General features: G+C 49.1%; 1 protein-coding gene across 2 annotated transcripts in view; it reads left to right on the plus strand.

The window, feature by feature from the left end:
- Nucleotides 1-15,434, plus strand: part of IRAG1 (inositol 1,4,5-triphosphate receptor associated 1) — a 131,637-nt gene that overhangs the window by 52,902 nt on the left and 63,301 nt on the right. For both annotated transcript variants that reach the window (XM_022555770.3, XM_022555771.3), the window contains exon 2: nucleotides 757-914. In XM_022555770.3, coding sequence (XP_022411478.2) covers nucleotides 757-914 — 158 coding nt within the window. The remainder of the gene's footprint in view (nucleotides 1-756; nucleotides 915-15,434) is intronic.

The raw sequence follows: 15,434 nt of genomic DNA on the forward strand, positions 1-15,434 counted from the left end.
AAGCACTGCACAAGGCACAGGAGACTCACCCTGGCTGAGCCTCCAGACTGATGACTTTAGCAGGCCTGACAGGTCCAATGAGAGCTGTCCTCAGGTGAGAGAGCCCTGTACTGAGGGTTAGAAGAGCTGCTGAAGGGCATGAGGTGAGCCATGGGGCAGGAAGTTGGGAGACACCATCCTTTCCTCCTCCCCCACCTGGCCAAGCAAGGCTGTGTGGTATAGTGGCCTCCAAATCAGGGAGATCTGGATTCAAATGCTTCGTTCTTTGTATGATTTGGGCAAATGACTTCTACTCTCTGAAGCAGTTCTCTCATCTATAAAATGTGAATAGTAATGCCTGCATCAGGGGTCATCGTGAGGATTAATTTAGGTGATGTCGGTAATGCTCCTAGGATAGTGCCTGGCACCCAGTAGCTGCTCAACACATGTTTGACAAATACAAGTCTGGCTCCCAATGGAGTGTCCTCCATCGGCTATGGCTTTGAGGAGTTCGAAGCACTCTTCTCCCTTCTGGCATCGCTGTGTTTACTGTATGGCCCAAATTAGATGCAAAATCTCTGGATCACCTCTGACTTTGTAAACAGAGCCAGGGAGCAGGAGGAAATGCAATTCCAAACGCCCTTGGCTCGCCTACTTTAGCCCTTGTTGATGCAAACTCAAGCAGGCTCTCTCCGCGGCTTGTGGCACCTGGAAACGGGACCCAGCATGGGTCAGGGATGGGAGTGGATTTGACTTGTCCTTTTGGCGTCTCCTCAGCCTGTGGAGCCCAGGCCTCCTGGAGGATCTTTGGGGCTGACGCAGCGGAGGTTCCGGGCACGCGCAGCCACTCCCACCAGGAGGCTGCCATGCCCCACATTCCCGAGGACGAGGAGCCCCCTGGAGAGCCGCAGGCAGCCCAGAGCCCGGCCGGCCAAGTAAGTGCCTCCCCCCTGCCTGCAGCCCGCCCGGCCCGGGCCATGCCAAGCGCCCTGGGCTGAGGCCACATGGTTTGCTGACAGCCTGTGCAGGCTGCAGTGGGCCTGGGGAAGGTGTGCGGCTTCCACGCCGAGGAATACATATCCAAAGGTCATTTGAATTGACCAAGGTCCCCACACATCCTGAGAGTGCTACCTTGTAGGCTGTGTCTGACTGAGGCCCCCTGGGAAGTCACACCACCCTCCTAGGCTGGAGAGAGGCTCGGAGGAGCACCGTCAGCATGGAAGGCCTCACGTATCAGGGTCGTGGGCACAAGCACCAGGTCACTTAAAGTGAATCCGCTTGAAATGAAGGTCAAAATTCCTCAGTAAATAGTGAAAAAGGGTTTCAGTGAGACTTTATTATAAAAAAGGAAATGATGAAAGTGAATTAAAGGGGCTCATTGAGGTTGTATTGTACAAATGAAATGGTGAAGACAAGTTATTTTTAGCTGTACATATTACAAAATATAGCTTATACGCTAATTTTTAGAATGAACAAAGAATCTTAATCAAGTGCGTTGACTTTGGTATTGGTATATTTTTTATGCCAACAAAATGAGCTTTTCATGTGTTATTACAACCTTCACATTTTACTTTATAGCACCTTCATTAAGAGATTCTGTTTGTTTAATATTTAAGGGGTTCATTCATTTTCCTAAGGACCTCTTTCAATCCCTCAATATTCAAATCATTCCCTCATGAAGAACCCATCTTGCCATCATCCTCACAATTCTGACTCCATTCGTTAACTGGTCCGGCTACATCTGCTGCTCATTGGTCTAAGACCTTGTACGTGAAGTTCTCAGACATGGTTTTGTGAACTTCGTGAACTTTGCAGTTGGTTTGCACTGAACTTATATCATCCTGTTGTATCTGACACTTCTCCAAACTGCCCTGAGCCAGAGGGATAGACACTTGTTAAGTGAGGGAAGCTTGTACGAGTGAGCGTTAATTTGACAAGTGGGCAGATTCTTAGTGAATAGTTTCATGTTATGATGACATTTGTTTTCTTTACACATCATAACTGTGGGAACTAAGATAATAAACGCTTAGAAAAGAATGGCCTCTTGTATCCCCACATCCCGAGCTCATGGGATTGAGATGTTGCAGAACTTGGCAGCCTTGGAGAGCCCTTGAATTTCGAAACGACAGCGAGCCAAGCCCCCATGCCTTTGGCTGCAGGCACCAGCTCAGGTCTTTATTGAGCCCCGCTCCCAGAAATGTCCTGGGCTACGGTAGGTGCTGCTTGCCAGTTGCTTTCAGTGGCTCTGAGCTGTTCCTCTGATCCTCCACGGGTGACATCTAGTCTTCCCCGAACTGTGTGCTCTGCTATTGCCCCCTTCCTGCAGCTGCTGTTCCTTACCACGTGTGGACCGTTCCCCCAAAGAGTTGCCAACAGTGGACTGTAAGGTTTAACCAACAAAAAAATTTCCTAGTCTACTGAAAGCTTGGAGTTTAAAGAAGGGAAGGACAACACAGAGTAAAATACATCTGGATTCAAACGTCACGGCTCCCTATCCTCAGGTCACAACTTTCCCAGGTTCTGTCCCCTTAGCATCCCCACCTCCCAGTCCTGGACCACTTCTTGCTGTGGTCATCCCTGACCCCTTCCACTTTACTCACAATGATAGTGCCCTTAAGCCGGACTCTGATGCAAAATCTAGCTCCCGAATCCTGGGCAACTCCCCCAAACAGCTGCCATGGCCTGCTCCCCAAGAATATAAGTGTTCCTAAAAAATAAATAAATGAAAGATGGGCAAAGAGGTAACTCCACCCTCAGTGAAGAGATCCTTTTACAATGAGTTCAGTTCCTTTTGGTTCCAAACCTCTAATTAAAAGACACTTCAAACCTTCTCCTCAAGAAACACAAAACCAGACAGCACAAAAGCCCGCTGGCCTTTCTGACCATCATGGCTTCAAACCACATGTAGGTGTAGCTTCACTGGGTCAGAGGTGAGGGTGAGTCTCTAGGGCTGGCCAAGCAGGGGGAGGGCCCCATGAGCTCACCACACAGCTGAGGGTTAGAGACCCCTAGCTGAGCAGCAGAAACTCCAGATTCTGGGCCCCCACAAGCTCACTTTCCCTGTGACCTTGAACCAGGACCAGACTTCTATACTATAGACCATGGGCCCTCATGGTCTCTGAAGGTCCTTCAAATGCTCAAGGAAGACAAGATAATAAAGAGACTGTTCGCAGGTCCCAATAGCCTCTGCATTGCCAGCATCCAGCGGGAGAAGGACCCACGAGGAACTCAGGTGAGCTGGAGCCAGGATGCCCAGATCCTACGAGGGAGGGCCATTAGCACAGGATTTAAGAACGTGGACTCTGGAGTGAGACCAAGCTGGGCTCAGGTGACAGCTCCTCCACATCCTGGTCAAGAGACGTGATGCTGAGTCTGTTAACTTTACTGTGCCTCTGGTTCCTCGTCTCTTCCCCGGGCAGGTGATAGTGGCTGCCTCCTGGACTCTTGTCTGTTCAGCCCAACCCTTGAGGACCTTCTTTGGCCTGAGGGACCATGGAGCTGGGGCAGGTTAGACCCCAGACTGAAGGCCACATCAGATTCAGTATTATTTTATTCTCTGCCGCGACTGACAGGCACTGGGCCCCCCCTGAGTTCTCCAGAAGCCCACGGGCATCATCAGTGAAGGGGATCTCCCTCTACTGCACCTATCAGATGACCCACATTGGGCTTCTCGGGCAGCCACAGCCTCAGGGGAGGGTCAGGCCTTGTGAGTTGGGCCAGAGCCTCCGGGGGCTGAATTCTGAGTCCCTGGGAGCAGCAGAGGCCATGGAAGCAGGGTTGGCCAGGAGGGCTGGCTGGAACTCCCAGTACTGTGTGAATTCCCACTCTGTGAAGCAGGCAAAGAACAGAGCATCCTTCTGACTTTACGGCTCCCCGGGGTCCAGCCCTACTTCTGGTTCCTCAGGCCCCAGCCCTCATTTCCCATCACTGACACGAGCACTAGCTGAGGCCTTCTCACACAAAAACACAAAAGCTGTAGGCCTAGATCCTGTTTTTCTTTCTGCACGTACACGTGCATACACACACATGCGCACACACATGGATGCTAAACACACTTTCACACACACACAGACTCACACAGACAGACGCAGACAGAAAGGCAGACCCTTTAGGACCCTAATCAGAGGCTGTAATCAAAACCCACAAAGAAACAAAGCCTCCTGACAACGCACTGTGTGAGACTGCGTCCTGAGCAGTGTTTCCGGGGTTGGCCCTTGAGCAGGGAGGCGCTTAACGGGATGAGCTTGTAGCCAAGAGGTTCTTGCAGGAATAGAAGCTGTCAGGACAGAAGCCTAGGACCTTAGGGGACCCCAGAATGACAGGCCATCAGAGCTAGAAGGGATCTCAGGTCACAGGAAGTCCCTTCCTCCAAAGGCAGGCAAAATTCTGCATACTGTAAGTCACCGGGGAGCTTGTTAAACCCAGATTCCTCCGCCGACCTAGACCGGCTGAACCAGAGTCCCCTGGGGCGGGTCTGTGCCGTGGGTCTGTGCTGGAGCCTGACTCTCCCTCAGTTCTGCCCTCACAATGGCCTGTCGTGGGGTGAAGACCCACAGATGCAGGACGGCAGTTTTTGCATCTTCCCAGAGCCTCTCTGCCTCTGGTTCCTCCAGACTTTGCTGCCATGACAGCCTTCAGAGCGCCCTCCCACCCCTCCCCTGCACACATACCAGCCTGCCTCTGCCTCACCGTGGGGCACCAAGCTTGGCTCCAGGCCCCAGGGGCAGTGTGACCAGGACACCGGCTGTTTCCAGGCCTGTGGCCAGCAGCCATATCAGAAACTCCACTCACTGGGACCACATGGCCTCCTCAGAGGGGCCTTACAAACCTGAAGGTGTGGGGAAGTTCTTATTAGCTATAAGAGCCCAATTTTCACTGGCTCTCACTTCCACCTGGAAAACCCCCCATCCTCCTCCAAGGGTTTCAGGAAGCCCCCAGGGACAGGTCAGTGCTAGCTCATAAGCCGACCTCACATCCTTCACATCACCTGCTCCAGCATCCCTCTGACCACCACTCCCTGACCATCCCCTCACCCTGTTCTCCATTATCCGCAAAACCACTGATAATAGCTAACCTCGTGCCAACAGGTACTACACTATTAACTCATTTAACTTCCAAGCCACCTTATGAGGTAGGTATCATCACTCCCATTTCATAGCTGAGGAGACTGACGCACAGAGAAGTTAAGTACCTTCCTCCAATGTCACACAGCTCGTAAGTGACAGGCCCAGGATTTGAACCCGGGCAGCCTGGCCCCAGAGCCCACACTCTTAGTCTCTGCCCTGCTCTGGGGCCTCTGTGAGAGGTGCCTGGACCAAGGGAATACTGTCCTCTGCTCCCAAAACCACTTGTTTGAGAGGGCCAACCTGGGCCCTGCAGAACTCACAACCACATAAACCCCAAAGCACCACAGCTTGTGGCCCTGGGTCTCACCAAATGCCTTCTGCCTACCATCCTCTCAGGTGTGTGAGCCCGTGCAGCCAGGGGACGAAGCTCCATGTCACACATCTTGCCCAAAACCCAAGCTGCCCCTGCCCCATCGTGTGCAACCCCCTTCCTCATTCTCCTTCAGTCGGATGATGAAACAGCCCAATTGGATGGGTACTGACCCCTAGAAACCCAGGCCACTGTGCTGTTCCTGCTTCAGGCCACAAACACCTGTTACTCTCACCCCAGGCCTCCCTGAGCACCTACTTGGTACTGCACTTTCAGATCCTCTAGACAGAAATTGATGCTTAACCCTCATATACAGCAGCGTCTCGTTGACAAGATCACTGCAGCGCTCAACTAACCAGTGGCATCCCTACTCTCAACCCAACCCCTATCCCTAAATGTTAGTTAACTAAAAATGAGGTTGGAGTGTTTTGTGGAGAAGCAGCCCTCTGCATGCGACCCTAAAAGGAAGGGATCCGTTTGTGGAGCTCTTAGAAGCTCTGACCACGAAGCTGTGGGGTCTCCCTTTGTTTTGGCCCAGAACTGGAGAGCATGGTAGCTGCCACCATAACAAACCTGGAACTCTCTTCCTGCTTAGCGTAGTAAGAGACCCATTCAGTCTTACCACCATCATCCCGCACGGCTGTCCTTTAAGAAGGGTTCCAAGCGGTGTTCCCCAAGCAACCAGGGAGTTCCGGAAGGTGCAACAAATGCTTCCATTCCATAGGAACATGAGATATAAGCTATGTGGCAGAGTGGAAATGGCCTGGGCTTCACACCCCTGTGTTACAGTAAAAGCCTGCACCCTCCCGACTAACCCAGTGAGAGCCCTCATACCGTGCTTCCTATGTGACAGGCACTGCTCTCAGCACTGTACATACAGCAACACTAAGAGGTTGGTATGATTATTATCCCATTTTCCAGGTAGAAAACTGAGGCAAGGAAGTACACTCTGATCCCTACAAACTGGGCAGCACCTTGAATACTCCACCTGAGGATTTTGAATTCATACTTATCTCATCCCACCCTTTGCAAAAACAGCCTCCATTCAGATCTTCAATGAAATATCTTCAAGTAAATTATCAGTAAAGCATTAGAGTCTGATGTACAAAATATTGGAGACATCTATTGGGCACCTGCTGTGTGGTCTCATCTCCCAAGGTAGATATTATAATTATCTCTATTTTATAGAAGAAGGAACTGAGTCTTTGGGAGGTTGTGTAATTGTCGAAGGTCATATGGTTGTGTCGTGGTTGAGTGGAGATCCAAACCCATTTCTGCTGAGCTGTTCCCGCCACCTTTGTCTCCTTCCCTGGCTCCACCCAGCAGTAAAACCAGTGTCCTGGACACCAGAAGCCCCAGGTATGGGAGGCAGGTGCTTGATGTCCCATCCTCTATGGAAAAGAAGCTTGGAAAGGGTCAAGAGGACTGTTCCACCAGGATGGCTTCTAGTGGTTCTGGTCAGAGAGTAAGAGCTATGAGATAGTAGCTGTAGAAGTGCCTAGGACAGAGCAGAAAGTGCTTTAGAAATGTTGGTTGTTATTACAGATGGTCAGGAATGTACATTACAATTATTTGTCCTTGGTTCCTATTGTAAGCAATGGAGTAGCTTGTCATTTTTTGTCTCTCTGAGTCCGCTGTCAGATTGCATGCCAGCTACTTAGGGTCAGGGGCTATGTGTGTGTCTCCAACCCTTAGCATAAGCTCTAGTGTGTGGTAGGAGCTTAGCGAGGGAGGGAGAGATGGATGGAGGGAGAGAGGGAGGGAGGGAGGGAGGGAGGGATGGATGGATGGATGGTTGTGTGGATAACTGGCTGTATGGATGATTAAATGCCTAGACTTAAAGGAGGAGGAGATGGACAGGAGGGAGGAGGAGAGGATAGAAGATGATGGATGAATGGCTGGCTGGCTGAGTGATACCCCCCTACCCCACAGAGTAAGGCTATAATAGACACTGTGTGCACTGTTACACTCCTGAAGTCTGTGACATGAGAGTAAAAACAGTGATGAAGAAGGCAGGATAATCTCGGGGGTGGGGGGGAGGTGTTGACCCCTGACTGCTAGGAATAGACTGGACAATGGCAGTAAAGAGGGTCCACGGAGGCAGGGCAGGCCATGGGTGCATGGGGAGATCCACACAGTGGGTGCTGGGAGCCTTCAGGAAACCGGGATCTGGTCCTTAGCGCTTGGCAGGGAGGAGCCCCAGGTCCAGCTGAGCTCAGCAGAGGCACTTCTGCTCTCTCCCATGCTCTTAGCACTCACTGCTGGAAAAATCATTTGTTTCACAAGTCCGCAGAGAGTCCTTTTATCCTGTCACGAGAGTGCTAAGTCCTCTTTGCGGCCAGGGCCCCCTATCCAGAGGCAGTCCCTGTTTGCCCTCCAGGCTGTGAGAGAGGGACCTGGGGATACAGCTGCAACAGTGCCCACCCTCTGTCACCATCCTCACTGTCATTGTCACCCTTAAAACTAGCCTGGAAAAGGGGGATTATTAGCTCCACATAATGTTTGAGAACTTGAAACTCAGAGAAGTTAAGTGACTTGCCTGAGGTCACCCAGGTGAGACTCCAGTGTGGACCTCCCGACTTCGCCACCCCACACTGCGTTCCTGCACAGTCCTCTTCCAGGCTGTCTGCCAGCGTCCAAGCACAGGAGCTAAACTCCCCACTCCTGCCTGGACTGGGGCTGGTCTGTTGCCCAGAGCTTCCAAGCCAGGCCTAGTCACATGACATTGGGGAAAGGAAGCTCATATTCCCGTCTGTACCACTGGCCTATATTTATCCCTGCACCCAGGCAGTTAGGAAACTGTTGTGCATTCCTGGGAATTTATGAGCGAAATAAACATCTAAATGTTTCTATAAGGTTTATTTAAGGAGAACAAAATGTGACCTGCTGGCTTATTAAAGGGTGAGCTTTCCGGGAGATGGCCCAGCTCCCGCAGTGCTCAGCTGACTGCAGGGAAGGGGAATGGATCCCTGGGAAGGCTGGGCCCCTGGAAGGTGAGAGGGGTACCCCTGCTGTCTTTCCTCTAGCTGTGTGTTCAGCCTGGAGGGCTTCCTGGAGGAAGGGGCTCGTGAGGGAGGGTGCAGCTGGGAAGAATAAGAGAGGTGTGTCAGAGGCCTGCAGAACACCAGGAACCAGGGGAAGTGAGACCCAAGACCTGGAGAAGACTTGTAAGGGCAGTGTGTGTAACAGGAAGGCCAACAGGCCTGGTGTTGGTCTCTTCCCCTATTTACCAGCTGTGCAGCCCTGGACATAATATGTCTGTTTTTTTATTGGTAAAGTGGGGATTGAAGTGGGAAAAGAGGGGAGAGAAAAGAAATGTATTAATTCCCTAATTCCATGCTCAGGGCTTTTGCTTTCATCTTCTCACTTCCTCTGCACAATTCTGTGAGGTCAGGAGGTATTATCACCCCAAGTTGTTCATGGGTGCCCTGAGGTTCATTCACAGAGTTGCTAGGAGGATTATGAGAAAACACACGGGAAGTGTCTGGGACAGAGCCCCACATGCAGTAGGTCTGAGTAAATGTCACTTCCTTCTATCCATGTTTGTGTCTCTGCCTCTGCTATATGTAAAAGGCATCTCTACTTTGTCTGAGATGCAGATGGTGAGAGAGGGAGTGGAGCCAGGTGAAGGTGGCCTTGGAGGTGGGCTTCCCTGGGTCATTGATTACTTGGGCTTGTGTGGCCAGATGCCCCAGGGGAAGATGCTCTGTGGCTCTGTGACCAGAAGGGTGAGGCCCTCCTAATTTAACTCCAAAAGGTTGTTCAGACACAAAACACAGAACAACAATCTCCTCAAAACCAAATTCCAAAGTCATTAATTTAGCCCCAAAGTTACCAATAACAGAATATAACATCTGACACTCATTGAGCATTTACTAGCTGCCAGGTACCCTTCCGCGAGCTTTCCATCTGGAGCTGCCAGATTTAGCAAATGAAAATACAGTTATGTCCATGCACTATTTGGGATATACTTATACTAGAAAAATTATTTGTTGTTTATTTGAAGCTCAGATATAACTGGATATCCTGTATTTTGTCTGGCAATCCTGTTCCTACACCAATCTGTGGAATTCTTGTAACTACCCTGTGAGATAGTCATTTTACAGATGAGGTAACTGAGGCACAGAGAGGTGAGGTCACTTGCCCAAGGTCACACAGCTAATGCGAAAAGCTGTATGATGAATTAGTGTGGCTCCGGAGCCTGACGCCCTTGAAGTCCGGAAGCCAGGAACTTGCCTGGCGAACTCTGTTTGAACCCGCTGACCCACAAGCTTTCTTGAGGTCCTGCCTTCTGTTTCAGCAGTTCAGAGTGGGAGCAGGGATGGGTATTTACACTGCATTAAAACCTGGCAGAGTTCACCCAGAGGGCCGCTGGAATCTTCCCACACTCTCCTGATTACTCTCTCTCTAGTACCTGCGAAAGTGAAACCCAGCCAGCACAAGACTGAATGTTCCCCACAAAATCAGTTTTGCAGAACATTAGAAGTTGCCCAGAGCTTTCTGTGAGCTGATTAGGGAGAGAACAATTTGATTTTATTACCATGTAGTTTGCACACATTGGAAGGAGAGAGTGAGGATATTCCAGGACATTCCATCAGTGTATTAGAGGATTTCTCCCCGATTGCTTTGTGTCTCCTGATTTTTAAGCAGCTTCAGACTGCGTGCGTCCATGGTTACATGCTTGGCGCTTGCCACCATGGCTTGTGTCTGCCATTCTGTGTGGGGACCTCTGCTCCTGACCTTCCTCTGACTGAGGGTGCCTGCAGCCCCATGCGTGACAGTCACCTCAGGAGAGCTTTGCTGCAAGTTACCTTTCACCAGGAGGCAGAGAAAACTCCTACCAGAAAACAGCTCCTCCAGTGCCTTGCAGACCATTACCTCACAGTGTCAGCATTAAGGGCATCAGGCCTGGGCGCCACCTGGGATGGGGTAGGGGTGAGGAGGAGGGTACTTCCACCCCACTCCCCATCACACTGTACTAACTGGGATGCCTTTCAGAGGCTGCCTAGTTCACCTTTGCCTCCAGGCCCTAGCATAGACCACAGCAAGCGCTAGGCATTCAAGAAACATTCGCTGTATGAGTGGAAAGAACAAAGCATAGTAATGTGCAAATGTTTACAGGCTGGCACCCTCTCTTAGACTCTAAGACTTTTGAAATCCTTTGTGTCAATCATAAAAAGCAAGGGTAAGACAATGTGCACAAGAAAGAATTTAATGAAGCTGGAGGAATAAGCCGAGGGGGGAGGGAGGGAAGAAGGTGGGGAGGGAAGGAGAGAGGGAGAGAGGGAGGAGGAAAGAGAGAGAGAGGAGACTGGGGCGGCGGGTAAGCAAGTGAAGAGTCAAAGGGGAGAGGAGAGGTGAGGGTGGGAGTTAAGCTTTGTTCTCCTTTGAGGTGAGAATGAAGAGTGGACTTCTCTCTCTCTCTCTTTTTTTAAAAATAATTTTTATTGGAGTATAGTTGACTTACAATGTTGTGTTAGTTTCTGGTATACAGCAAAGTGAGTCAGTTGTACATATACATATATTCACTCTTTTTTAGATTCTTTTCCCATACAGGCCATTACAGAGTACTGAGTAGAGTTCCCTGCGCTATACAGTAGGTCCTTATTCGTTAACTTTTATATTTAGTAGTGTATATATATCAATCCCAATCTCCCAATTTATCCCAATCTCCCAACTTATCCCAGAAAACATTTGCTTTTTATCTGCTGAACGATTCTCTAAGGCAGACTCTCTCAGAGACTCGCCCACATGGATCACAGCTTCATTGGCTTTCAGATCAAATAGTTTAACTTCCGGGTCAAACCATGGATGCTAGAAGAAGCATATATTTCTCTTTATCTGCTAGGGATGTCTGTATTTATCAAATTGTTCCCTCCTTTTTATGTCTTATAGTTTATTGTTGGTGACTTCAGATTGCTTTGGGAAATAGGTAGTGTGTCAACAAAATTAAATAAATAAAGTGCATTCTACTTACTTAGCAGCTGGAATATATGAGACTCTTGGAAATGGGTATATGGTATAACCCGAGCACCACCACCACCATTTTATTTCTAGAATACAACATGCAGAAATTAATGTTTGGCTCCTTCTGCCCCCTTATGTAGACCTAGCCCATCATCACCAGTGCATGCTGGGAATTTGTAAAAGCCCCTCCAAGGGATGTCAGAAACCATATGATAGAACAAATGTGAAAATGATATTTTAGCCAAAGTGCATTTCTTCTTGTTTGCCAGAGGATTCATACAAGAAAAAAATTCTCTAAATGTGATGAACATGGAAAAGGTGATTTTCAGAGGCCAAACTTTCACTGTAGAAATAAATTCCACCCAGGGAAGGAACCTCACACATACTATAGGCATAGTCAGTGTTTTGATTGGCATTGCCATGGTAACAGTCACCCATGAGGCCATATGGAAAGAAGTTCCGTCAGGATGTTGTGGAAGTTACACGGCCACGAATAACTTCTAGAGATCTATTGTACAGTAGAGTGCCCAGAATTAACGCTACTGTATTGTATACCCAAATATTTGCTACAGGGGCAGATCTTATAAGTGTTCTTGTCCTCAGGCAGGAGGAAATTTTGGAAGTGATGGATAGGGATTGTGGTGAGGGTTTCACAGTATACACAGTATACACTTATCTCTAAACTCATCAAGTTGTGTACATGAAATATGTATAGCTTTTCATATGTCAATCACACCTTAATAAAGTGGTTTGAATAAAAAAAGATGACGTGGGTGGAGAAGGCTTTAAGCACAAACCTCCTGCGCTCCAGAAAACCAAGACAGGCTAAGAATCATGGGTCACAGGAGCAGTAACTCAGATGCTTTGGGGCCAGGCAGGGAGTGTGAATGACTGAAACAAGCCAGCGTGAGCTGACTCCAACCAAGGGTTACTTGGCAGAACTGTGGAACCAAGATGGCTTGATCTCCTGGTTTTTTAGGAAAAGCAGGAAATCCAGACCTTTATGGGAATTCTTCTAATTATGAAATGTTGGTAACTAATATAAAAACTTGTAAATGCTACTCACAGCAAACAGGCTCCCAGGTCTCCAATTTGCACCTCTGAGCTCAGAGGATAGGATTCAGAGGATGCTAATTCTCTAACTGAGATCCAAGAGGCCATGTTAGCAAGAAACCCTTTTAGTGAGGTGAACAGAAGCCTCTGGGAAAACTTCAGCCCTTTCTGCTCCGCAGAGAATCTACCCAGGAGAAACACCTTCCCCCTGCCCCACATTCCTTCCACTTCACTGGCTCTCCCATTTAGCTGGGCACTGCCTGGGCCCTGCCTGCCCCAGCTCCATCATCACCTGCCATTTTGACACTCTGCTTCCCCTTCCTGAGCTCAGCAGCTCCCGTGGGTGCTGTTCCACTGTGTGTCCTCAGGCCCCACACCATGACCCAAGATCCTCTGCTTCCCTCCTGGCCCCTTGGAAGGCGCCAGCCCCTCTGCTGCTTGCTAGTCTCCCACCAGTGAAGCCTGGTGGACAAAAGGTGGGGAGAACTGAGTGGAGCTGCTGTTCATTTGAGTGATAACCATGATTAATGGGTATTTGTAGATCAGATGACAGTTATAAAAGGACATACACATTCATCACTTCATTTTATTCACACAAACATCTTCTGAGACCGCAGGCCATTGACTACTTTATAGTGATGGGAACTGAGGGACAGTGCAACAAGAGGACGAAGCAGGTGACTAGCTCATCACCAGCCCATCAGGGTGAAACTATCCACAGAAGGAGTTGTTGCTTTTGGGGAACCTTCCTGAGTGTCTCTTCCAGGAGGAGTCTTTGACAGAAAGATGTATATCTGCGTTCTTGGAGGGACTGGAGCTCTGGGGTCATGAGGACAGGTTGGCCAGTCCTGGCTTCAGCCACAAGCATCATGCTGACTCCCTGTCACTCTACCTTGGCCAACCGTGCATATCCAACTGGAGAGTGACACGGCTCCAATTTACCAGGGAGCTCCTCAAAATTCCTATGGGGCAGAAGTGTGCTTCAGTAACAGGGCCTCTTCCAGCAACTCAACCAGTGGGAATCACGGGGATCCATGGATGGATCTGCTGTCAACATTTCTGTTTTCTCTTTGGGCGGTCAAGTTATTCCCAGGCCTAATCCTCAGTGTTCCCCATCTCCAAAACCACAAAGACCAAACTCACTGGAGTAGCAGCCAAGGTCTTTCAAAAGCTGGCTCAACCTCTTATTCTGGTTTCATATTTTGCCCCAAAATTAGTTTCTTGGACCTCATTATAACATGTCAAGCAAGTCTCTGAAGCATTTTCAGGAACTGAGGACAAGAGACCAAATACTATAACAAAAGATGTTTCCCCAAGCTTTTATCACTCAGGAAGTTCCAAGTGTTTGGGGAGCTGTAAGCCAGGAACTGTGGATGAAGACCAAATATATATGAGGAATATATTTTTGTCATCTGAATGACCAAATATATACATTTCTTATAAATCACAATATGGCAGCCCACATCCCTGGGCCCTCCTATTTCACATACTCTATAGTCTATGCTCTAGCTACATTGTGAATCCCTAATGCCCAGTTATGCCTTTTATTTATGCTGTTCCCTTTGCCCAAAAACCTCTCCCCTAATATCTTTGTCTTGCAAGCTCCTATTCATCCCTCAAGACCTAGCTCAAATGTCCCCTTCTCTTGAGAGTCTTCTCCAGCTCCCTTCCTGAGAGAGTTTTCTTTCCTTTTCTTTGAGCTTTCACAGAATGTGCTTCATCCCTTATCACCTTATACTTATTATAAGTATTAATTACTTCTCTGTATCCCTTGCTTGGCTGTGAGCTCTTGAGGGTCTTTGTATCTCAAACTGCCCCTGGCACATGATGGATAACTAAACTGTGTTTGTCGAATGAGAGAGAGAAAAGTAATCTGACAGTAATATTACCATTTATTGAAAACATCAGTCATGTGCCAGGTGCTGTGTCAACATTATTTTTAATCCTCACATCAACCTTGTGAGTTAGATTTTATGATCATGGGGCATAGAGTGGTTAGATAACTTGCCCAAGGACACACAGCTAGCAGATAATGAGCAGAAATTTGAGTGCAGTGTGATTCTTCCAAAAGGCAGTGCTGCTTCCTGTTCCTCCTACCCAGCCAAAGTCCCTGCCCAAACTTCCCTTCCATGTGCTCGAGGATTCTGAGGGCTTCCCCCTCCTCCCATCACTGCAGCTCCCTCCTGCTGAAAGGTCCTGGAACACAGGGGTCCAGCGTTCCCTGGCTGGACTCAGAGACTCTTCTCCAGCTCACCCGGCCTCATGTTTGAGGCCAAGGGAGGGAAGAGATGCAAATGACAATGGGAAGAGCTGGTTTCACTAAAAGTTGTGGGATTTGAGAAGTCCAGATGGTACTGTACAGCACCCACTTGACAACAAAGAATGATGTGAAAAGGAGAGAGAGCCTCCTCCTCACCTCGCAAGGAACCAACACCTGCATACCAAGGGCTCAAGAACACAGCTCAGCCTGGCTCTGCGAGGGCAGCCCCCAGGCCATGGCTTCAGTGGAGCCAGTAGAGGTAAGAGCACTTAATGCCCAGGGACTCCAGAAGGACACGACCTCCAGAGACAGTGGCCATGGGCACCTGCTGCTCTGAAGATTCAGGAGGCCACACCAATAGTGCAGGTGGTGTGACATGCTCGAGAGCCCAGGGAGACAGGACTTTGGCAGGGAGAGTAGGGCATTCACAGAGGGCCCGGGCTGTACCCACCAGTAAGGGGGCAGGGCAGAGGAGAAGGCAAATGATGAAGGGTCATATGACAGGACCTCTGGAGAGTCTCCCAGACATAGCTGGGAACAATTCTGAGATGGAAATACCGCAATAGCACGTGGCAGAAGAACCAGAGAGATACTGTGTGTTACTGTTAACTGGTCCTATTTTTACCCCCAGTACACTTAGGTGTAGGAAAACACAGGTTGATATGCATCTTCATGGATCTTATTGTATATCCTATACAGTATTGCTTTTATTTCATTCACTCATTTACTCACTCAACAA

The sequence above is a fragment of the Delphinapterus leucas genome, chromosome 7 (genome assembly GCF_059928025.1).
Source record: "Delphinapterus leucas isolate spDelLeu-1000000601 "Yukka" chromosome 7, BTC_Dleu_Yukka2, whole genome shotgun sequence".
Lineage (NCBI taxonomy): Eukaryota > Metazoa > Chordata > Mammalia > Artiodactyla > Monodontidae > Delphinapterus > Delphinapterus leucas.